Source organism: Uloborus diversus, chromosome 9 (genome assembly GCF_026930045.1).
Source record: "Uloborus diversus isolate 005 chromosome 9, Udiv.v.3.1, whole genome shotgun sequence".
Taxonomy (NCBI): Eukaryota; Metazoa; Arthropoda; class Arachnida; order Araneae; family Uloboridae; genus Uloborus; species Uloborus diversus.
The window spans coordinates 114,391,441-114,417,286 of record NC_072739.1 but is presented as its reverse complement, the minus strand read 5'-3'; the positions used below and the strand labels follow the sequence as shown (position 1 = coordinate 114,417,286).

The window sequence follows — 25,846 nt, the reverse complement described above, 5'->3', positions numbered from 1 at the left end:
TGAACTAACTAGAGAAATTACGTATGCATATCTTAAGCTCTGATGTTCCAATCAATTTTTCTGAGGGTATCCCTCCTAGCAGGGCTCGAAAATTATATTGTCCAACATGCCCGGGGCATGTAAAAATTCGATCGGGCATGAATCTTTTACCCTTACATGCCCAGCTGGGCATGTAATTATTACAATTTTTAAATTAAGTATTTTTAATTTTAATGACTCATTATGTACTATTTATTTAAACTTTTTTTATGTTGTATGTTGAAATAATTCTTAATTCATATATAAGGCTGTATTTTTTTTTTTTTTTTTTTTTTTTTTTTTTTGTGTGTGTGTGTGTGTGTGTGTGTGTGATTAATGCTAGACAACAAACTCAAATATTTTTATTATTATGACATTTAAAAAAAAAAAGACATGTAAAAGTTTATTCGGACATGTACCTTTTAGATAAACATGCCCGGTAGAACATGTAAAGTTTTTAAGATTTTTCTAGTCCTGCCTCCTAGTAATCAGTTATGCACAATATGTGTATGCGATGATATACATAATATGTCACAATATGAAAATTTTTGAATCTTGAGGGTATACGCTACATGTCTAAAATATGTTTGGGGACTATACGGCGTACATGGGGTCAGTGGCGTAGCCATGGGGGAGGGGAGATAGGGGGGTTAACCCCCCCCCATGAGCTCCAAAATATTATATATATATATATATATATATATATATATATATATATATATATATATATATATATATATATATATATATATATATATATATATATATATATATATATACAGTGAAGCACCGTTTATACGTTTCTCTTTTGTACGTTTTTATCAATTATATGTTTTTCAAATCGGTTCCTGCATAGTCTAATACTCAGTAACCTATACCTATTATAAGTTTTTTCACACAGTCCCTTCAAAAACGTGTGTATATATATATATATATATATATATATATATATATATATATATATATATATATATACTAGTCGACCCGTGCGGAACTCCGCACTGTGCTTCTAATCGTTTCATAAGGCATTTCGCTCTTTAAGAATTTCAAAGGAAGAACATTATGAAGAAGAACCGAAAAAAAAGTAAGCGCAGAAGAGAAGGCATGTAATTTAAAGACATCAGTAACAAAACCTCGTTAAATACAACGTTGTGATAATTTGATCATAGATCCCCTTTTAATCGTACATATTTTCAATGCAAACATAAATGTCATTAAAAGTGTGGCTGAGTGGTGACTCGTGAAAAAGCAATAATTGTGCATGTGAAAAAACAGGTTGTGGCAAATACAGTCCTGCTTATGTCAGCATCTGACGGGAAAAAAAGAAACATTAAAGAGATATTTATAGGCACGTATTCGAATTGACGCCATTCTGACTAACATCCCGACACCCCAACAAACCTAGCAATTGCGCCTTCCTTTTCGAAAGCTATTCATTGAAGGAATGCGTAGTAAAAAACAGCAAAAAAGCTTTTTGCCAAAAAAAAAAAAAAATAATAATAATAATAAGATCATGCATCTGTGTTTTATCATTAAGCAGCATGATACGATTTAAAATTATTCGCAAAGCATGGAATTTGATTAAAGAATGACGAAGATCTCACGTAGCGATTGAAACAAACATTCTAGAGAAGTAATAAATTTGATTGAAAATAAGTGTTTTTATCTTTGAATATTGAACTATTTCACATAGAAGGTTGCTTTAACCCTTACGGCTTAAATGCCCTCACATGTTTCTCTTTTAATCGAACACTTAAAATCCAAAACCAGTTGAACTGAGTCCGTTCTTAAGTGTAATTTTTCGAACGTAGACAAAATGTATTTTTTTTTTCAGCAGAAAGCAGAGAAGTAGAAAATAATTTCTTGCTAATGAAGTTGATAATACTTTTAATGCTTTATATCGTATTCGCGCGAATAAAAAATTAAAGGTTTACTGCGTGAAACTCGTAGTTTTAATTTGGCGTAGTATTTTTTCATTTGTACAAAAGGTCGAACACTGCTATTAGAAACATCTACATTTTAGCATACAATAAAAATGTTTTTCTGCACAAAAAGGATTTCTTTAGGTAAATCTAATACTTTTTTATGCTTACATTATGTTGAGTGGTCTGGATGTAGTCAAAGAACACAGTTCGATTAACAATCAACTTATCCGAATGATAACTGTAGCGTGCATAAAGGAGTCGAAACACCAAGTAGCATTCCCACTGCATTTATTTTATTAGGTGTGTATGTTATGAGCACATGTAATGCGTAATACTTATATAAATTTGATATTATGTCGGACAGCCCAAGCTTGCCCGAAGTTCAGATAGTTTATAGCCGAACGCTCTACCGAAAAAAACTTATCAATTAAACCGAACAACTAAGTCCAGTGCTGTTAAGCTTTATTAAAATATAAACACACACACAGGCTATTTTTTTTTTTTTTTTTTTGCCGAAAGCGACGTAAAAAATTTAAAACTGCATTAGAACTTTGCTTTAAAAAATGCATAAGAACTACAGGCAGCATCAAGGTTTTGAAACAGCAAGAGGCGATTTCGAAAACTTGAATTTTCGACCGTAAGTCTTTTTTTCGTCATTGGCCAGCCTGATAAGTTTTAAAATGAGAGGGGACTAATATATAAGATAAGATATTGAAGAAAAATGTTTTTATTTCTGAAAATTTTAACAATTTTGTTATCGCAGGCTGCTTAAACCGTTATAACTTAGATGGCAGCACGTGTTCATCATTTAACAGCACGGTTAAAATACAAAATAAATTGAACTATGCTTTCGAATGTAGTAAAAATGTGATAAGCTATTTGTTTTTTTTGCAAAAAGAAGAAAAAATATATATTTTACCCTTCAAATTGAGGTAGTATTTTATTTATTTGCACAAAGAGTCAAAAACTCATTAGAAGAATATATATTTCAATATACGATTTATTATTTTTTTAATGAACAAAAAACAATTCTATTGTAGTCTGAAATCTTAAACCTGTTACTTATATTTTCGCTTACATTATGCTTTAATTTTCTTTCCAGAGCCAAAGCTTCAAAAAAAAAAAAAAACACGTGCAATTTCGAAGTAATTTAGCACAAAATCACTGAAAGTTTTCATATCAGCAAGGAGCATTTCCTTCTCATTTATTCTATTCCCTCACAGTTGTTATTCATTTAATTCAGTGTTCATGTAATGCGCGATATTTCTCTAATTTTTTTGTTGCAGATTGTTCGGACGTGGGCCCGAACATGTAATCTCCTGGTTACGAAGAGAACGCTCTGCCGATCAAGCTACTCAGCTCTGTCGGTCATAGCGCAAATTAAAGTTATAAGTTTGACCGAAAACCTCATTCTGGTTCTTTAAAACAGGTTTTTCGGCTAAAAGAAACAATTTTCAGACCTTGGGTCTATTTTTCGTCAGTAGCCAGCACCATAAGCTATAAAATAAGCCGTAAATCAAAGAAATCGATCAAGAATTGAGGGAAATTTGGCGTAGAAACCAAAAACAGGCTACAGAAATAATATATAAGGATGTATATATATATATATATATATATATATATATATATATATATATATATATATATATATATATATATATATATATATACATATATATATGTGTGTGTGTGTGTGTGTGCGTAAACTTGAGGGCATAGCTTTACTTTAAACTTCAGAAAAAATTAACCCCCTCCAAGGATTTTTTCTCGCTACGCCACTGCATGGAGTATATATACCCTATGAGAGCATCACTGAAGGGGAATATCGTCCGAGATTCTGCATTTGCAAAGACTTTAAAACAGCGGTGCCGAAGCCCAACTACCTTTTTATTCCCGAGGGCTGCACCTCATGCTGAAAAAATCCTCGCGTACCTATGCAAAAGGTTTCTAAATAGCACGAGAACACATAATCAATGAATGAAAATTGTTAACCAAGATTTGTTACTATCATGACTTGATACATTTTTGTTTTCCTTTCACCAATTTATAAATAATTGCCTCCAAATTTGTGGCCTTGTGACTAATCGAGTTTTCCAATTTGTAACAATAAGCAAAGCAACGGGCCACGTGAATCACGTGGCACCCACGTGCCGTATGTTGGGCCCCACTGGTCTAAAAGCATCCTCCTAGAAATACTGGGATCGTGAAAGCATCATACATTTCCCCGTACAGGAATCCACATATATTTAAATCTTTTAAATATAACAAAAACTTTTCTGGGGTTACATCGATACTTCAAGTTTCTCTTTTCCTTTTTTTACAATTTTCTTTCTTTCTTTTTTTTTTTTTAATTTATTTTTTGTCCCCCAGCTGACCCGGTATGCAAATTAAAATAATTTTCTCAAACAAGGGTAAAAAAACCCCGTCATTTAGGGGAGGCATTTGCCCCCCCCCCCCCCCCCCACCAGTTTTGAGAAATTATTGTATTTACTTATAAGTGGACTTGGTTTTGGCTGTTTTTTGGTATACTTTGCATTTAGTACACACCTTTTGACCCCCTAGAACAATTCGAAATGACGATCCTGGGTAAAACCACCAGTAGTTGACACTACAACTAGCAGTTGACAGTTACAAGGATTAAGCTGAAAGCATTGCACATTTAATTTCCCTTTCATAATTTTGATTGAAAAGGCTTTGTTTCAATCCTTTTCAGTCAGAATTGTAAAATGATAGGTAAATTTGCAATGCTTACCATTCAGTTAATTCGCTGTGTCAATGGTAGTTCCAACCAAGGCAGCGGGGTCGGAGGGATGCCAAACTCCAAATCAGGGAATTTTAGAACCTTCGATTCCGATTCCTTTACCCTAAAATCAGTCCAACTCCAACTCGGCAGTCCTTGTTTTAACTTAGTTAATGGTATTCAAAATGGTTATTATTAAAGACATAACTGCGAAACACGTAATGAGAGCAGTTAAATTTTGAACTAATTAACTGCTAATGGCGTGTTGCAGTTAACTAGCAATTGTAGTAGCGCCCTACGTCAATTGTCAGTAGTAAATGTTGAAAAAGAGCGTAGAAAAATTACTTTAAAAAATAAATATTGCTGTGTCTATTTTTAAAAATGTTTAATTATCTGGATTTTTCAATAACCGATCTCTACCTATCTATCCAACCTATCCGAATAATTGGCTATTTCATTGTATTTTGTGGATCAGACCTGTTGCAGGTCTGAAACTGCCGATTCCTTGTCCTTTTTTTTCAGTTAGTAAGTGGATTTTTTACTGATATTGGACACAAAATACTGTTCCGGAAATATCATAACATAGATAAGATATGAGCAAAACTGACCCATAATTGAAAACAATTAATACCAATCGCAACAGTAGCAACGAACTTGCTGTATTTTTTGTTACCAGTATTTGTGCTATCACAATCAAAAAACACTTCACGACCCCTACATGCCATCTGCGAATCTTTTTTATGATGACAATTAGTAGTAATGGTCGCTTATACTCGTAAAATCATAACACAAGTTCATAAAATGTTGGGAACAGCGCGAAGAGTCGTATAGGTAGCCAGTTGACACTTTTGACAGATCTCGAAAAGCGGGGAGAGAGAAAATATGATCTTATTTGTCAGACGAGGTTTTTCGAACGGCAAAAATTCAAAAACCCTACCACACTCAATAAACCCCCTAGGTTATGTGACATCTTCCACAAACATTGTTTAAAGACGGAACAAAAAATCAATATGGGGTTACTATCATAAATCTTAAGACCTAATCTTGAGGAACTTTTTTTTTCACTTTTCTCTATTTTCCCCCCTCTTCTTTTATCTGAACTTCCTTATCTATTCCAAAGCATCTTCTTGTTTTTGCTTCCATAAATTTATGGTCTTTTCTTTCTTTCCCCATCTCTGAGAGGCTCTCTGCCTCTTTGCTTTGTTCTCCTATTGACATAACTTCATAGTTACGAAGACAGCGATTTTAGCGGAGGAGGTCTGAGCCCAGAAAGATCCTCTCGCCCTCAACCGCAGTCCTTCAAGTAGGCCAGCAGTTATCGCGAGCCTTGTTCGCTCGATTTTAATCTGAGGAAGAAGTTTTTCATAATGTTCCTCATGAAAGGAAGTGAAACAGAATAATTACTTACTTTTTTCAAAAAGAAAAATAAGTAAGACGAATGCTGGTTCACACACGTTGGGTTAATGTTACTTTTTGAATTTCATGAAAATGTATAAATTAAATTTCTTTTTCTCTCGTAGTTGCCCTAATTAATGTAACTTTTGATATACCTTCCAAATAAAAAAATAACTAAATTTGTAAGTAAGATCACATTTAAGTCTTCGAGTTTCGGCACTATATGGTAATGTTAGTACAATATAGTCGAGTCCTGTGGTTCCCAAACTTTTCCAATTCACGGCACCCTTTGATGAATTAAGCATTTTTTTCACGGCATCCTAGTCTTATCTCTATTTTGTGTTCAAATTGAAACCATGGACATTTTGCGGCACCCACTTTGAGAACCTCTGGTCGATTAATGTGTATTCTAGGATTCACGAATACATAATAATAACAATAATGACGTAAATTTTAGTAACACAGCAAAACAAAAGTAACTTCTCTACATCAATAAACTTAGAACAAAGCACTGACAGATAGACTGATACAATTAAATCCAAACTTTTACAAGCTTTGTAATACTTAGACATTTGTTACTTAAAAAAATATTTTTTGTTTCTCAAAATGCTACATTACTTCTCAGCATTCTAAGCCACGTTTCATAGGGCACGGCAGAGTTTAACTGCAGAAAGAAAGTCCAAAAAAACTTTAAAATTTTCTATATTCAATGGCGTAAGATTTATACTAAAACTATAGAGTATTTTTTATTTCTTCCTGTATTTGCACGGGAATGTATTCAACCACTTTTAGTGCAAGAATTATTTACTTAAACACTGTTAACATTTTCTATTTCTTTCTCTTTTTCTTTTCTCTGTTATTCATACCTGTGTGAAGGACGCAACCTACTTTCGAATCTTCAAACACTTTCCATTCACATCAAAGCCCAAAAAAACCGCTTCCATTTCTACGGTCCGCTGATATTCGAGGAGACCGAAAATAGCGATACAAAAACTTTCCAACAACGCCTGACGTGCTGGCATGCCCTTAAGAATCCCCAACAAAATCAACAAGAGTCGGTAACTGGAAAAGTAGGTAAATACTTCAGTCGTAACCATGCTCTTCGATTCCAGTTACGTTCCATTGATGAAAGCAAGCTTGTGCCCGCATGAGGACCTCTAGAAATGCATAACAGACCATTGATGTTTAAATGGATTTACTAATGCAGAAAGATGCTTTGTGGACACATTTTCCCAAGGTCGAGTGATATTCCCACATATCGAAAATCAAATATACATATTAAATTGAGGATTCAGTCAATGGCTGATGTTATGCTTAATAGTGAATGTTAGTTCCGTCTTTCCAATGCTTTTTGAATATCGCTGGGTGAAAATATTGTATTACATATGTTTAAACATTTTACGTGCAACCACGCCCGTAGCGAAAATTTTAATGGAAAGGAGGAAGGAGGGGTCATATGAAAGTTTTCGAAATTATAGGCCGAAAAGCGCAATTTTAGGCCTTTGCGCATGTATTCATGCATATAATCTTGAGCTTCCCAGGGGAGTGGGGAACTCCCCCCCCCCTGACTACGCCACTGCATACAGTCATCAAATAATTTCTCATTACTCCCTTTGACTAACAACAGTTTCTTTCCTGCAAACTAAAATCAGGTAAATAGGTTAAAGATAATTTTTCATCTTCCTAATACTGAAACTCATTTTGTAGGTGCATATCAAAGTCAAGAGTTTTTTGTTTTTTTTTTTTTTTTAATTAAAAGAAAAAGACAGCACGAAATGCGCAAGTTATTATTAACAACAGTTCTAATCAATTTAGATGCTACGAATAAATTCCATCTTACGCAGAAAAATTTGCTCATTCGAGCGGTATCAACCCTTTTAGAATACAAGTATGTTTTTACCACCAAGTGTGCGAAAGTATTAATCGCCTATTGACTTTGATTTAATATTTCGGTTAGTTACATTCCGGTAAAGATGAGACAGGAACACTGGCACATCAATTAATTCCTAGTCGTTCTTACGAAATAGCAAACAAACAGTCAAACATTATCTTATTTCACGTGACTCGCTATATACTAATCAAATAGACAATACATTGAGAAACGTAATGCCACGGCAAAGTGAAATCAACAAGAAATCTTGATTGCTCAAGAAATAGCCATGAAAAACCAGAGTAATAAATCTGTAGTTACCTCTCAGTGCGTTACAGATCATTTTATACATTTTTCCCCAAATTTTAAATTTCCTGCAAACTTATAAAAGCAAATCGACCTGAACGTAAGTGTTTTGACTCTGTGAGAATTCGCGAGTTATTGCATACAACAAGCGTTTTCTTTAGGCTTAACATTCCAGCGTCACTACGCTTTTCTATGATTTTACTTCGCATTTGCCAACATTGGCTGATAAGATCTAAGTGGGCTTTTATTTATTTAATTTGTTGAGAGGAATTATGGTCGCGGAAAAACCTCTATACTAAACTGATGTGCGCTGCTGTTGTAAAATAAGTTGACGAAACCCACGACAAATCGATGGACGAATTGCTTTAAGCTATGTGTGAAGGAAGAGGAAAAATCTCAGTCAACAATTGGACGGCTGTCTTCACCCAGAAGGAGGATAACTTGATAAATGTCTCAAGCAAGGATTTTTATTGGTTGTGATAAAAAGTCATTTTAATGATTCCCTTTGACTAAAAGAAAAAAAATATTAATTCAGGAAATGTTTTACATGTGCCATTGAAGTTGAACTAACTCCCATTATAAAAATTTTTCAAACATTGTACTTTTTTTTTTTTTTTTTGAGATACTCCCCTACTTTTAAAAGTGAATCACTCTTTCAATTTTTTAACTTTTTGGATGAAATGTAATAATTAAAGTATTTTCAAACTATATTTTACTGTCGAAGTACAATAATTAAAGAAATTGTTCTTTGGGAAAATTTATTAGCTTTTAAGATTGAAATGGACGTACCAGATATTTATTCACTTGAAAAACTTTCTCTTACAATTGTTGGTGTAATTCGTTCATGCTTTTTTGACTAAATGGGGCCCGAATATTGATGACGATCGAATGAAAACGCAGAAACAATTTTTTTAATGAGAGTACTTTTTTATTTTTCTTCGTAAAACATGTTTCTTTTTTTTTATGGTTTCTTATCGCAAAATTTAGAGAGTAAACTTTTCAGTTCATTAGGATATAAGAGTGTTTAAAAAGTTTGATATCAACGTACAAAATGGAGTATTATTCAAACTGGTCTAACTTTAATAGCAATGGCAAACATATTTGCCTTTTTTGGTGACAAAAAATGTTAATATTACTTCTGCTTCTGCACCTGATAAAATCAGACTTACAATACCCGTCAAAGAAAAAAAAAATGACTTTCAAATTCTTTGGATCTTTACTGGTTGTGTATATGGCCTCGCGAGGATGAGATGATATGTATGTAAACATAAAATCAAGTTCACACACATGAATTATTTTTATGAGTTGACTTTCTTTTTTGACGCCTCAGAGCAACAGTAGGATATATGGATTAAATGTCTTACTATTGCTCTGAGGCGACGATATACAGATTTAATTTTTATCCCAAAAAATTTTATTAGAGGGAAAGGAGAACGAAATAAGTTTTTTCTATGTATTTCTTATCTACACCATAGGACATATGTATATGTATTTTGGCATCAAATGTTTCTTTTCTTTTTAAAATAATAACGTTTTCGAAATTTTGTTCTTACAGCCAAGTTGAGCTTCATCCTCGCAAAAGTCAGGCATGCACCAGATGCCATGAACATAATGGGGGAAAAATCGGGCCGTTATCTATGTTTCAACAAAAGAGGAAAATTAATAACTAGGGTAAGTAACTTTACACTTACAAGTACAGTGACGCACCGTTTATACGTTTTTGATGGGTCCGTATGAAAAAGTGTACAAATGAAAAAAACGCACAATAGGTATAGACGTAGAATATGTATCAGACTTAGCAGATACCAATTTAAGAAACACATAAAAGAGAAACTTATAAACGGTGCTTCACTGTACTACACGTACTTGTTCATATTCTGCAAGCCATTAAAATTTGTGCCACATATTTAGTTACTTCTCTGAAATTAGAACCTTTGTCTAAAGTATTAAGTCCTGATTTTAAGTCTTTTCTTGGATTCTCTAGACTATGAACTCTGTTGCTATGACAGATACATATTAGTCTCGATTTTTTTATTTATGTATTTATTTATTTTTATTAAGTGAAGTGATTATTATTTAAGAAAAAAAAAGTACGTTGTACAGGATGCTCGTATGAGTAGAATACATTTCAGATTTGTAAAAAAGCACTATATTACGGAAAAAAAAGGGCCTTGCATCACTACAACGTCAATCAAGTTTTTCGATTCAGGAATTCCTTTGGTATACGCAAAATATATTCTGTGTTAGTTGGCAACATTTGCTCCTCTGTCGCCGAGGGGACTAGAGACCTGACGAGATAGCCCGCGTACGTGTGACTTTCTTTGAGGGTTTTCTTTGAGGTGTGACTTTCTTTGAAATCAAAAGTCTATGCTGGTGGGCCTCGATAATGTGAAAGTCATGTTGGAAATTGTACATGTTATTGACCATTATTGTGCAAATGGCCTAGAAAGGTGTTTGAAAATTTCTAAAAGAGTCCCGGGGGGGGGGGGCGAACACGGTCAGAGTACGAGGGGTTTGGGGGTTAACTTACTCAGCAGTATTAGTTTCAAGCCATACTGTGAATCCTAGCATAGTAATATATACAAGTTGAAGCCTTACTATGGACAATTAATGTCTTATTATGATCAAACATTAATCTCAAGAGCATCAACAACATCCTCAGGAGGAAATTTTAGCTGTGTTAGTTACAAGGTGGGCAACGATATGGGATTTCGGGGAATACCCATCAAGACCCTTAGTTAAATAACATAATGCCAATACAAATGCCAATGTATAGGCATGTTACTCCAAAATATCCCCACCACTAGGGTAAGATTCTAGCTGTGCTTAGAATGCTGACAGCTTTATATTTAAATTGGAACATTGACCCGTTTAAACAGGTGGTCACGGGGTGTCACTGACCTTAAAAAAATGTCTTTATTCGACAATTTTGTCTGACGGCGACGATGTTACGATTCGATCAAATTATCATCATTAAGCAAAATTATCATGACTCGGCGAAATTTGGAGTTCCGTTAAGCAGAATTATCATCAAACGGCAAAATTTGGAATTCCATTCTGCAACTTGAGAATTTTCTCCTGCCCAAAAATTTAAGTTTCAGGATCTGCCAGTACTTAATGTATAAAAATATTTGACATTTTATAATTTAGTTTTCAAGAACGATAGTGCCCCTGCCCCTGTCCCGCAACTTAGGAACAGCAAATCCTCCTCTTGGTTGGAGAATACCTGCGCGCCCAATAACCATCCGTATTGTGGCGTAGGTATCCAGCGTGTCAGCAGGAAACGCCATCACTCACCCTTCCTTCAATTGAACAAACAGGTCCTCATTTACCTGAGAGCTACCACGTCTCCCGGGGTACTGCTTGTTTTCTTTTTGTGTTGTCCTTCTCCCTTCTGGGGGACTGACTCTGGACAGCCTTTGAGTTTCGCGCCGCCGGACCACGCTCTGTCACGGCTTGATGTCTTATTTTTGCAGATTTCTTTTGCTCTTTCTCTCTTTTTTGGCGACCACACCGAGATTTATAGGACTACATTCGCGCTGCAGGTTCAGCTTAGGAGTGTTTCTGAGAAAACACAACAGGCGTTGCCTCCGAGGGCAAGGCCTAAGTAAGCATCTTGTTTGCAAGAGAAAGCATTTTATCACGCTGCAAACCATGTATTTTGTACGAACTCTGAAGTAATCGTAAAAGCCCAGAAGCATAGTGCTAAAAGACTCACTCCACACAATTGTATACATTTCACTTTGTTCTCTATCGACCAAAAATATTTGAACCACGACCTTTGAATTTTCTTTTCAAATCTCCGAGTACTTTACCGATCTTATTAGCGGTGATTGAGACCCTCGATGAAGGCATATTATGAGATATTTGATTCAGTTAAATTTATGGCTTTAAGTATTTATCTATTTCAGACATTTCTGTATTTTTATTCATTAGGCGGGACACAAAATATTTACACAGTAACATAGGAGAAGTTAAGTCCTTATTCAGCCGTAGATTCAGTACATGATAACCAACGTGAAAAAAGCTTTCAAAATTTTCTTTAAAAGAACGAATTTGTCCAAGAGCTCATTTTACATAAAAATAAAATAGTTCTAAAAATTTTATATTAAATAACCATGTTAAATAACTTAAAAAAAAAAAAAAAAAAAACCGTTAGTGTAAGCAGAGGGCAGAAGATTTTAATCATCAGCCATGAAATCATTTTTTCCCCATCAGAGAAGGGGATTTTTAATTAAAAATAAGGAGTAAAAAATCAAAGAAAAAGCAGTCAATTTTACTATTGAAAATAATCAATAATAATTTGAAATATAATTTTGTGTAATCGTTTTACCACAACCACCAATCCCAACGCTGTTTTTTCTTTTCGAAAGATGAATTTCACTTCTAGAGATCGAAAAAAATAATGTACTGCAAAAATAACTGATTATATTTTGTCCCAGATTGGGGGAAATAACATATTAACGACTGAAATTATTTTAATCTTAATTATGTTATAGTATTTTATTTGTTTATTTATTTATACTTATTATCACATAAACTGCTTTTTTGCGCTCCAAAAAGGCATAGCTGTTACCGAAACAAGTGTGTGCAACTTTTATTCAAAGTATGTCTTATCATATTGTCGCTTCTAAGTCATTCAGTCAAAAACCCTATTCACAAGACTTGGAGCAACGTACATTTCAAGCTAAAATAGCTCTCATTATGGCATATTCCTACTGGGTAAAATGGAGCTTTAGCGCAAAAATGACTTCACTATCGTGTCGGCCACTTTCCAGTCAATTTGTTTGCTACAGCAGTTTCCAATACTTTCTTTTATTGCTCCAAGTTATTCATTAAATGACGATGGAAATATCTCCCCCTCCCCTGAAAGACACCTAAAAACTGAAATCTTGCAAACTTTTCCAATTACTACATTTTACTTGTTCATTTCTGCACCTGCTGAGCACCAACACTCATTCGCGAGAGTTACCGGTTTTAAAATAATGCACATACAGACCAGCTAGACCATGACTTGCCAGGCTCCAAAACGAAACAAAAAAAGAAAGTCTCCCCAGTTTTGCATCTTTTCTTAAATTAAACCCTTCTCCCAGTCGTGTGGCATGTGTTACACCTACTGAATAGAAAAGGATGAAGCAAAAGGAGAAAAGAAAAAGAAAACACCTTCATCTGCATTCCATCCACACAAAACACTCGAGTTCTTCTGGCACCTCCAGCGTAAAAGCCCCAGGGGAGGATGTACTCGAAATGTCAACATCAGTCACTCCCTTTGAGGCCTCTATCTCCTCAGAAAGACCGCTCCAAATTGAAAATGTCCCCCGAACAACGGTCATCCTGACATCTCACTCTTTGCAGGCCCATTTGAGAACAGCAAACAACGAAACGGACCATTCACCATAACTCACCTGGGCTACTGGCCATTGCCAAAGATTCAGGTCCTGTTATTTACTGCTATAAGCTCGCTTTTGTTACCTCGAATAAGATGTGTGTTGTCTTTTCCGCGAATTCTGGACCTTCGACCCTTGAGCTGCGGTGGTCTTTTCGGAAAGTGCGTATTGCACCGAATACTCGTTCACCTAAGCACCAATTTATAACTGTGGTAGACATGGAATACCTTGAAGCAAAATGATCTTTTGTAGAGAAGTTTAGAACTAACATGGAATTACCGCAATGTTCAAAGTTAGATGGAAACAGGACTGCGGGGTGTAGTTTCTAACAAAAGTGCGGGTGGCAAAGTCTTTTGTATTTGTTTGCTTGTGTAAATAGCCAAAATTCTGACTAATTTTACAAAAAATCGCCCAAGGTTTGAAAGAAGTGAGGAAGCTGAACTTTCGAGAGTTTCTATGCAAATTAAGCCCTGGATGAGACTCAGAGTTTATAATTCTAACCTGAACTCATCTATCCTGTATCAAAATTCTAAGGGATTGAGTATCGCACAAAGAAAATGTCTTTTGCTGAGTATTTTAAATGATGTAGCGGTAGTATTGCATGCAGAGTATCTTGGTGCAGGTTGAATTCTAACTGAGGAGTATGTTAGGGTTAATACCAGTAATTAAATGCAGCAGGTTGTCATGTCATGAACAGGGGAAACCCGATGGGAGGTCACTGTGACCTTCCAAAAATTTCCTCATTCGGCAAATTTTGTCTGACGATTCGGAACGATTTTCTGCCGAACAGAATTTGGAATTCTATTCGGCAAAAGTATCATCATTCGGGGAAATTTGGAATTCCATTCGGTAAATTGAGAATTTCCAACCTCCCAAAAGTTTTCTGTTCGGAGCGTTCCAGGCCACGAAACAAAACAAACGCATTCACCTATAGCTGATCTTAATTTGCATGGGAGCTCAGCTTCAGCATGAATCTCTGAAGATTATAGGGCTTCCGTTTTTCTACAGATGAACGGGACAGCTTTACAGAGCTCTTACTCTACCCCACAGAGATAATTTTGTAAGTGAGGAAAAAGAAGGGATTAGATTGAATGTAATGTAATGTAGAATAGCTAACTCAAAATTGACTTCATGTGTGCGCAAACTATCACTTTAGACAGAATTTAATGAAAAGTATCTTGTGTCTCCTGTAGTAGAGTGATGTAGGAGTATATTAAGCTGAATATTTTAGGTTAGATGTTAGCTGATCTTTTATATGTAGCTGATGACTTGCCAGCTTGCCACTAGTAATAGAATTCAACCTTTTGTCAACATGTCACAAGAGTAATTCAATACGTTGTGTATGCTAAAATCTTAGATTAAAAGAAATGTTTGATAGCAGTTTGCATTTATATGTAATTTTCAATAGTTTAACTATGTTAGGATCATTTGGTAGAGGCGAATTGATAATGTTTTCATAACAGCTGACCATAATGCTTTCACCAACTACTTGCCTGATATTCAAAAAAATAAAAAAAAAAGAAAAGAAAATACTTAAAACCCCTCCACAACCTTCTATGTGATCCTGCCCTCACTTCAGTATTTTATGTAAAACCTTAAACCAGAGTTCCCCCTTCTAAGAGAAGGGGCGCAGCCCCCCAAAAGCAGGAGACCCCCCCTCCAAAAATGTGAAAAATACCTCTTAAAACAACTCTCCTAAAAAGTTCAATGAAGCAGTCTAAGCTATTACCCCCCCCCCCCCAGGTAGGCGCCCCTGACTAAAAGATCATTCCTCTGTCCCATGCAATACCTTCTGTAGGGCTTTCTTGTCATTTTCGGTTTTCTGCTTCTGTGGTTGCATTTTATTGATTCATCTCATTGATTCCATTTTTTCTTTCTTCCTTTCTTTTTTTTTTTTTTTTTTGTATTTAAACGTAATTGTAACAGCAAATAGAAAAAATATAGTGTTTATCGTTTAAAAACGAAGTAAGGGTGAGCGAATACAAACCGAAGTTTTAAAAATTCCATATTTCCAAAGATATTTTGATTTTTTAAATTCAAAGTACTCATTGTTCATCTATTCATTCAATATTGAATACCGATACATTCACTCCTCAAATATCCCCCTAATTCATCTAATTTAAGTTTTGCCAGTCATTCAATAACCTGCAGAATTTCTGCGCTTCCTCGAAGAGAACTAGCTCTCTTTTCCAATTTCTTCCTCTTCTAATTGGTACAGAATCGCAAATCATCCTCTGGGTTGCAGACGCCACACTAATGGTCAATTACGCATCCTGCTATCATATGTGTGTGTGCGATTGTGACCACCCAGGATACCAATACAGACATCAAAAGCAATCCAAGATTATTACCCCCCTCTGCCTCGGGGAGATCGCCAGTTATTGCTGTCTTATTAGATCTCAATTCCGGGCAATTTTCTTTTCAACTCCTAACCGAGCTCGAATGATTGACAGTGCTGCCATCTTCCGTCAAAGTAAACATTTATTACTCCGAGCGAGGTACTCGGGCCAAGTGGGTAAAATTGGATTGATTATTTTGGTCTCTTACTTCGTTTCAATTATCAGAAACAATTTTACGTATTCGTTAGAAAATTACTGTCTGTTTAACGCTTCTTACATTTTTCATGCAACCGCTGTCAATGTCGGGAACATTTCCGCCTGCAATTTCGTGGAATTAGTTATTTGGATTTGCGCGGCCTGTGTGTGTCAAAAAATTTAGTATTATGACAGTTCGATAAAGATGCAGCTATTAAAGCTAGACCCTGACTAAATCTGTCTCTTGCATTAAAACGTATGCGTCTGTAAGCATAGAAATAAATTAAACTAAGGCTGGACAGACTTCGGTAGGAATTTTTGTAACTTTTTCACACCACCAAATTGTGCGAAAGCAGTATAGGTAATTTTCAAAAGCTGACAATTCTTCGAGAAACATCATTGGTTCATCTGAAGCCATTTAAGACGCTCTCATACTGTCATTCGCTTCCTAATTGGCTGTCATTCATTCTATCCTTAAAAATTACGTTCACGTAAAAGTTTCCCAGAAGGCCCTGATTTTTTTAAAATTATTATTTGACTGCAGAATGCGGTAATATATCCCAGAGCACCATGGTTTTTTTAAAACTAACTGTAGAATTATTGCATACGGAAAATTGAACGGAACGATTAGTTCACCGTTGTTAGTGTGAAAACCAAAAAAAAAAGCATTAGACAAGAGGAAAAGCAAGAAAGAATTAGTAACAACAATAAGAGCGTGATGTGCTTCAACGTAAGAGTCCCTGGTACACTCAAAGTAGCTATGAAATAAACAATATTGAGTCCACGCCTAGTGATGGGGGGGGGGGGGGTGGTTCTAAGGCAAGTACAGAATGGAGGAGGAAAAAAAAGACCGCATAACAGTTGCGGAATGTACTTTCCCTTTTCTCTCTCTCTCTCTTTTTTTTCTGGGGAAAAAAACGTTTTTGAACAAATTTAGAAATACTTTTGCACAAAATATATACTAGGGACTGGGGGAAAAGCAAAGAAAAAAGAAAAGGAAAACTTCAAACCTACACCATCGCCATTTTGTCTACAACGCAATAGACTGAAACGGTTACATTTTTGGGGGAGGAAAATGTTCGTAACATTTATCGAATAAATTCTGAAGATGGTGCTTGACCCACTTAACCTCGAACCTCGATGGGACCTCCCACAGAACATTCCCATTTCACTCAGAGTATGAAAAAAAAAAACCTTCCCGATCTTTATAGGAGAAAGTATTTCTGAATACATCATCCATTTATATTTTGAAAAAAAAAAATTGAATATGCAATATGTGTTAATAGTTGATTTTTACATAGATACGAAAACTTCATGTATGTAAAACTATGTTCACGGTTAAACTCGTGTTGATTATCTCTCGCTGGCAAGTTCCTTTTTCCCAGATCTAATCTATCCTCCCGCAAGATGGATATTTGTGAGCAAATTTCTATTTTAAATGTACTCCGACATACATACCCAGACACCTCCCTTCCTATACAGGATGACAAGAAATAACTTGAACAGTCATAATCCATCATAATTTTAATGCTAATGAAAATTTTACGATCAAACTTCAAAATTAATTTGAATACATTATTTCGCCTAACATATATTTACAAATTTTCTAAGTGGTTACCTTTAGCCTTAACACTGAGCTTTAATTGTGTCACAAAATTGTGCTATGGGCCGCAACTCACTAACTGATATTTTCCCCCATGCCTTGCATAAAGATTTTTTCAGGGATACTAAAGTTTTATTAGGTTTAACACACCCGCTTGTCTCCCCGATAGACCAAATAGAATAATTCATTGGGTTCAAATCTGGGAAAAGCGGTGGCCATTCTAGAGTTCCAATGAAGTTCAGAAAATGCGTCTTGCACCAATCTTGAGTGCCTTTAGTTCTGTGTACAGATGTGGGATCTTTTTGGAATGTCCATCTTTTGTTTCCAATGGACTTTTGCGACAAAGACAACACCTTCTAAGATACGGTTGCAGTATGTTTCTTGATTAATCTTCATCCCTTGATCAACAACAACAAGTGATATTTTCCCACTAGCACATATCCCACCTCAAACCATTAGATTGGGGTCGTTGACGCCGTTCAACAGTGCCAGAAGATCTTGGAGACAAGCAGGGCCCGATTAAGATATCAGGGGGCCCTAGGCCATATACTTTTTTGGAACCCCTGTGCAGTTATCCCTTGCAATTTTAGCCATTGCTGAAAGCTAGCTATTGATTAAAAAATATTAGCCATTTAGGGGCCCCTAAAAAGTGGGGGCCCTAGGTCACGGACTAGTTGGTCTATTCAGTAATCAGGCCCGGGAGACAAGGATGTGTGCTAAACCTCATAAAATTTTAGCATCCCTAAAGAAATCCTCATGCAAGGAATGGGATAAAGTATCAGTAAGTGAGCTGTGGCCCATAAAATTTTGTGACACGTTTAATGCTCTGTATTAAGACTGAAGATAGCCACTCAGAAAATTTGCAAATATATTAGTCGAAATAATGTGTTCATATTTATTTTGAAGTTTGATCTTAATATTTTCACTGGCATTAAAATTATAATGTATTATGTATGTCCAAGTTATTTCTTGTAACCCCGTACAGTCTTACTGGAGTAAAAGTTCATAGAGAGAGCATGCCTTAAAGGGCAAGTCGTCACAAAAAAAAAAAAAAAAACGATAAAAAACAAAATTACATGAAGCTGTTAACACAAAATAGTGTCTGTTACATGGAGAAGAAATAAAAGGTGGGGAGAGTGAAAACTTTTATTCCCGAAGCAAGCATCCTAAGTCACATGATAGTATTTGAAATAAAGTGTTGGATGAAATCAAGTTTCTTTTATTAGTTTTACGCGAAATGCCTCACCCATTCGTCACGTGAATGAATCACATGACTTAGGATCTTTGTCTCTCTTCTTAAGCTAATGATTTCACCCACTCCCCCTAGTTATTAATTCCTGCTCTAAGGTCTTTTATGACAAAAATAAGATAAAAGTTCCAACACATATTACCCCTGTGCTGGCTAGATCAGTTGCCAAAGTTCACGGATCTATTTGACTTCTTGCTAGACACGAAGTCAACCAACCAAAATAAAATTTAAAAATAACAATAATAATCGTAAGAAGAAAAACTTGCTTCTCATACTCATAATTTCAAGATATATACATCGAACTAAAAATGTAATTCATTATATCAGTAATTCCCAAACTGCACGCCACCCACCCGCTCTGGTTTCGTGTAATCTGCACAAGACGCAGTAAAATTTTGCAATTCGCGAAATTTCACAAATGATTAGAAACATCAAATTATGAAACTTTTTTACATTTTGTTCTCCTGCAGTAAAAATAAGGTCTATGCAATGCATCGATGGAATTACTAAGATCAATCATGGGATTTTTTTTTTTTTTTTGGTTCGTTTCTTGAAAAATGTCTAATACTGTTGTACCGCCGGTATCACATTTTTGAAAACACTGAATTTGGGAATTATATTTTTGGTGAGGTATTGCAATCACTAGTTGGGCCATACTTACATTGTGTAACGAAATAGCTTTTTTAAATGTTCCAAATCTCAACGAACTCAAAAGTAAAAGAAATCAAAACTGGAAGAATAAAAATCAATGAAGTCATCATAGCATAGCATCATCAGATCAGCAGTAGAAGCTCATGCATAGCTTCTGCTACTTCAAACCTTCCTCGCTTTCCCTCTTTCTCAGAAGCAGCAGACTCACTCTGTCGCTAACAGCATATTTTATATTCCTTCCGATTTTCCTCCGAATGCTGTTTATTGCCCCACTCCCCCTGCCTCGCGTCATCCAGATAAACATTTGTATCTACAAAAGAAAAGGCACTTTTCTGCCGAAACTGCGTGGGTGTCCAGGTGAAAAAGTCACCCTGTAACAAGCAATTGTAGGAGTCTTTCTGAAGATGATGTCGCCAATTTGTCATAAAATAATGGCTCAGATCTTTTTTTTTTTTTTTTTTTTTTTTTTTGCATTGCTTACACTAGGAAAGAAAGAAAATGCTTCAAGGGCCGACGAGAGACCATGCAGCCTAAACGGAAAGTAGGGTCCGGCTGGGGGGGGGGGACACGTAATCGGAGTATCAATAAGTTCTATAAGTTTTATGGGGGAGGGGGGCCAAACTGACATGGGTTCCGCCTTGGCTTTCCGCGCGCCTGCATGTGACTTTTATAGGTGGACTTAGGATGATTGGATTGGATTTACGAAACTAATACAAATGCGAAGATAGAAGATATCGTGGCAACAAAGAGGGCGCTACAGGGAGCCCCTGTTTTTTTATGGCGTTGCCATTGATTGATTGATGCAGGGGTTCCGTTCAGCGCCTCTTGCGGTCAAAATGGGCGACGTCCAATCAAAAATAAACAAACTTTGAAACGTTGACATTGATTGGTGGATGCAGGAGCATGAACGGATTATAATTGCATTGGTTTAACACAGAAACGTCATAAATTGTCAAGGCCCGTTAAGCGTCAGCGCCGTCCAGTGGTGCAATGCTCAGTGTTAAGTCCTGAATTTTAGAATAAGTAGCGACGCGTCCGCCATCTTTAGGGCTAAATGCCGCTTTTTTCCTTTGTCTGCTATGGTGAAGTAGGTTGTTTTGTTTCTTGATTGTGATTTCTCATTAACTCTATAGCCGCGTTCACAAGTACTTTTTGTACCTCGCAAATCCCCACTCCATCTCCGAAAAAAAACGGTTAGAAAATTCCCCGCTTACGTATAAAAAGAGGTTGTCCATTGTACCCGAGAAAGAGTTTTAACGCAGTATCCTTAGCAGCTATACCCAGCAATTAGACGAACTTGTTTCGCGTGATGCATTCCGTGTAAAAACTCCGTATTTACTCCAGATGGAAGCAGGAGGAAGAAAAATCCACATTTACCCGGTAAATAACCGGAATGCGGTTAAAAACAGGTTATTTGCAGGGTCGAATGTGTCCATGTTTGCGCGGCTAATGTTAATCCACCATCAAGAAGCAAAACACGCTAATTCATTATAGCAGATATAGGAAGAAAACTGCATTTAGCCCCCAGATGGCGGACGTGCCGTAACTTCAGTTGCGATCTAGGGCTCAACTATAGCTATATCAGTTATAGCTGCATGTTTTTCATTCTAATTTGTAGAATATTTTCTACTTTTCTAAAATGCATCACAATATCATGATCTATGAATTTAAATCAAATATCATTTTTTTTCATTTCAGTTCAACGGCAGAAAAAAGCTGTGTCTCTTCAAAGAAGGCTTCGGCTTCGGGGAAGAGCACAACACAGTCCTACAATCCATCTACGACCCCACGTGGTACGTGGGCTTCAACAAGAAGGGCAGACCACTGAAAGGCAGCCTCCATTCCAAAGCGAAACTGCGAGATTGCTTCCTGTTCGTCAAGCGAGATCATTCCTACAGCTTGCTGGAAACCCAGCATCCTGGTCCCAAAATCAAAAACCCGTCAAAGACGCTGAAGGACTTGCTGACGGGGCGCAGAAGTATTCGGCCCAGAAGAGTGGTGCCCCGAACGCCGACTAGGTGAACTGATTGATAGCAAGTGCGTCCACTTGGCTATTTATTAGAGCTGCAGTTTTATTTGTGTATAGGACGTTTTCTGTCTTGGAATGCACCCAATGCTGTTTTTTCCACGTTTGTTTGAACTAACTGGTACATGCTGCACGTCATGGACAGGGGCGACCCAATGGGAGATCACTGTGACCTTCCAAAAACTTCCAAGTTTTGTCTGACGATTGGGCCAAAACTGGAGTTCTATTCGGCAACATTATCACCAGTCTTTGAAATTTGGAGTTTCATTCGGCAAAATTTTGATCATTCGGTGAAATTTAGAGTTCCTTCCGGCAAATTGAAAATTCCCGCACTCCGAAAAAAAATGTAAATTCGGGGCGCCCCTGGTCACGGATTGACTCCTGAGGTGTGATTCCTCAAAAATAACTATTTATTTCGAGAAATTTTTATTTTCATTCCCACCTCATAGTTTCAAAATGTGTCAAGAACTGCATACTTAGTTAATCCCGATTTTTTTCTACTAGTCAAAAACTCTACGAGTTAGGTAATTAAAAGGACATTTAAAAAAATAACTAAAAAAGGTTTCCTCAATGTTTTCTTAAAATGCACCTTTAAATCAAAATTTTACTGCAGACAGAAGTTCAATTTAAGAAAAAAGTTAGGAAAGTTTTGAAAAATGTAAAAGCAGTCCATTTGGCCCTTATCTTTTTAAGGACTGACTTCAACTATTGAACAAAATTTCCACTAATTAAGACGGTTATATAATGCTCGGTAAAAAGGGAATTATTTTCTTTTGTTTTCACAATGAAATAAATTTAATTTTTATCCTAAAAAAATATTTGCACACAGTAGTGTAAAGTAAAGTTGTAAATGATCGGTTTTATGTTTCGAAATATGAAATTTTACAAAACAGAAGTCGCTTAAAGCGAATTTAAAAGAAGAGTAAAAGAATTTGGTATAAATATCAAAATCAAGCGGAGATTTTTCTGAAGGAAATCGGAAAGTATTATTTCGACAAAAAAGCAACAATAAACGTGGAAGAAGCGGACTGGGTGCACATCGTGCGATTTCATCGCCAAGGCAGGACCTGGGTGACTTCTGTTACGATTTCGTCGATGTATTTCAATGTGGTGTTCTTCGTCTTTTGATCGAATTTTGCAACTTCAAACCGGACTAACGGACTTCTTTCGCTCAGAACCGGCTTTGCGTGTGTGCTGAAAAAAAAGGGAATCAACACTGAAAAATTATGAAGTGCCAATCTGTGTTCGTTAGAACAAAAAATTAGAGACCAATCGCTGCGGACTTTCCTCACTTTTCTTCCGCAATTAGTTGTTCCGAAACTATCGTAGATTAGAACAACGTATATACGTAGATTAAAAATTTAAGTGTTATTTATTCCACGGATACAAATTTATTTATTGCAATGGTTGTAGATTTTAGGCCTGTGTTAAAGAATTAAATTATATAACTTTGTTATTCACGCAAAGAAAGCTGGGACAACTGCTGATGGTACTGACTTTGGAAAGTAGTCAAGCATTTGAGCCAGTGGTAAAATTTAATCTGTTATGAGAAAACGCAGAAATAAAATTGTTTTTAAAAAAATATATGTAACAGAGCAATTGATGGGAAGTTGTGAAGTGTTCCCGAGTGCGGAGGAAAGCCTGCTGTGTTTTTGTTTCTCCTTTTCTGGGTTATTATGTCGTTGTAAAATGGCAACAACGCCGCTTCAGATGGCAAAAGTCAAATAGATGTCAACGTGTCCTTTGTCAATACTGTACAGAACAACTTTTTTGTGCTGTCTTCTTCATGTGCCATCACTAAAATAACTAAGGTGCTGACGGATTTTTGTTTTCATTCATTTAAAGCGTCATTATGTTGTGAATCATTCCAAAATGTGGCCAGTCATTGTTGTAATTCAAAGACCTTATATGCAAGAACAAAAATTATGTTTGTTGGCATCTTTTTCCATTTCATTGTAAGTTGTTCATACCCCATTTTTTACGATATTTCTCATGCTTCATCTTGCTTTTTAGTAATAGAGAATTCCATGTGTGTGTACGAGGAAGACATATTTAAATTATTCAAAGTTTCTTGGCAATATGAATTTCGTAAGAACAATATGTATTATTTCGGGAAAACAGATTAAATTTGAAAAGTCTATTCGAAAACGCCTGAAATGTTGTTTAAAACTGTTGTTGTTTAATGGAAAGAAGTAGTCGTTTTTAAGTGGTTGCTGAATGCAATAAATAATTTGTTTAAAGTTTTAAAAAGTTTTTTTTTATTTTTAATTCTCAACTTTTTTAAAACTGCTCCCAAAAAGCGTCCTATGTGTATTTCTATATGAGCTCCTGAACTTATGATGAACACTTTAAATTATGAACATCTTAACTTCCATCAATAATAAAATGCAGTTGAAGCTAATCAAGAGTTTTTTTTTTTTTTCTTTTTTTTAGATTTCTGATCTAATTTCACGTTTAATGAATGAACGTGTGGGGGGGGGGGGGGGGGGGAGAGTGAACACATCCATATTTTTAGTTCAAATAGAAGCAATAACAAATTTCTTGGTATTTTTTGCGCTAAAAAAATAATAACAATAAATTTGGCGCTAAAAAGTTTGCCAAGTCGTCACAATTAATTCAAATAATTTTGCATACATTCGACATAATTTGTATCACTTTGACAAACATTAAATTGTGTCCCAGAGGGCTGTGCTTGGCACAAACTAATAGAATCCGACTACATGTCAATCATTTGTCTAATTAATTACTTCACAGCTGAAATTCTAATTTATTTAGAAACGATAACAAAAGTTCTTTTTTTTTAATGCTGAGAAGTCTTCTGCTCTTACTAGAAATATGTTTTTGAGATTTTCATGAGAGAGAAGAATTAAAATAAAGGAGAATTTTAAGTGAGAGCTTAAAAGCATTTTTATTTATTTTTTACTACTTATTAAATTGGAAAACTTACGAGAAAAAGCTCAATGAGCAGTTTAAATTCTTATTCTTCTATTACGTATTTTAACAATTACGTCAATATAATTCTTCGCAACTGAATACGACGCTTCAGCAAAATATTTACATTAGTATTTCAATACTTAATATAACGAATTGCTCTAAAAAAATATATGTACAAAATTTGCTGGAAATGCAATTTTAAAAGGCTTCATGTTATCTGAACAAGTTTGTGTGATGTAAAGGTTCCTAAACACGCTCAAGCATACTTGCACAAGCGTGATTGTACTATCATGAAAACGAAACATTTTTAATTAGTCAGCCATGAGGTGCCCTAAGAATAATAAGATGTCAACCTTCATAGATTAAAAGCTTACTTAAAATTATTAATATACAATTTTGCTAAGGGGTATCGCATTCATATTAAAAGGAATAAAACTTCAAAATTCTGATTAGAAAGCTCAATTTTTTACAAAATTATTTCGGAGTGCTAAAATTAGCCTGAATGCCTAATTTGTGATATAGATGAAATTCTTAATTTTATCAAAAAGATCGAATTCATACATTTAGCAAGACAATCCCTGAAACGGTAGTAAACAATTTTTAAGCTGTGCAAAAAATATTTATTGAACATTTTTACTTATAATTTTACAAATGCATTTAAAAACTCCTTCAGATTTATTTTTAACCAAATATGAAAGGCTTTTTTAAAATATTAATTTCATTATTTGTAACAAAAATTAAATATTTATTTTCGACGATGTAAAACATGTTTTGATTGTTATGTTGATTCGTAGTTTTATATGAAACAACAACAACAAACAAATAGCGCAGTGTAGCCGTGGTTATTTGAATAGCATAATCAAAAAGAGCGGAACATATTTAAACAATACGAAGTTTTTTTTTTCAATTTATTCATAAAAAATCTCAACTAAATTACACGAAAATAGTATAAATAACATCTTACTGCTGATATAAAATCTGACTGTAAAAAGGGGTTGTCGTTTGACATTTTAAAGTTGAAGCTCATTTCAATATGAAAATAACTCTCAATAAAATTGTCTCATTAAAATTTTATCCTGCACAATATTCCTGATAAACTGACATATTTCATATGCTCTAGTAGAATCTACGAGGGCGAGTCAAATGAAAGTGAGCCAATGCGAATATATGACAAAAGGAGTACTTTATTTAAAAGTAATCACCATGGG

At 35.3% G+C, this 25,846-nt stretch overlaps 1 protein-coding gene across 1 annotated transcript in view; it reads left to right on the top strand.

Moving 5' to 3' along the window:
* The window catches only part of LOC129229513 (fibroblast growth factor 8b-like), a 101,210-nt gene extending 79,364 nt beyond the window's left edge, over window positions 1-21,846 (top strand). The window contains exons 4-5 of the mRNA XM_054863831.1: window positions 9,810-9,925; window positions 21,377-21,846. Coding sequence (XP_054719806.1) covers window positions 9,810-9,925; window positions 21,377-21,700 — 440 coding nt within the window. The 3' untranslated portion in view covers window positions 21,701-21,846. The remainder of the gene's footprint in view (window positions 1-9,809; window positions 9,926-21,376) is intronic.
* The last annotated feature ends 4,000 nt before the right edge of the window (window positions 21,847-25,846 follow it).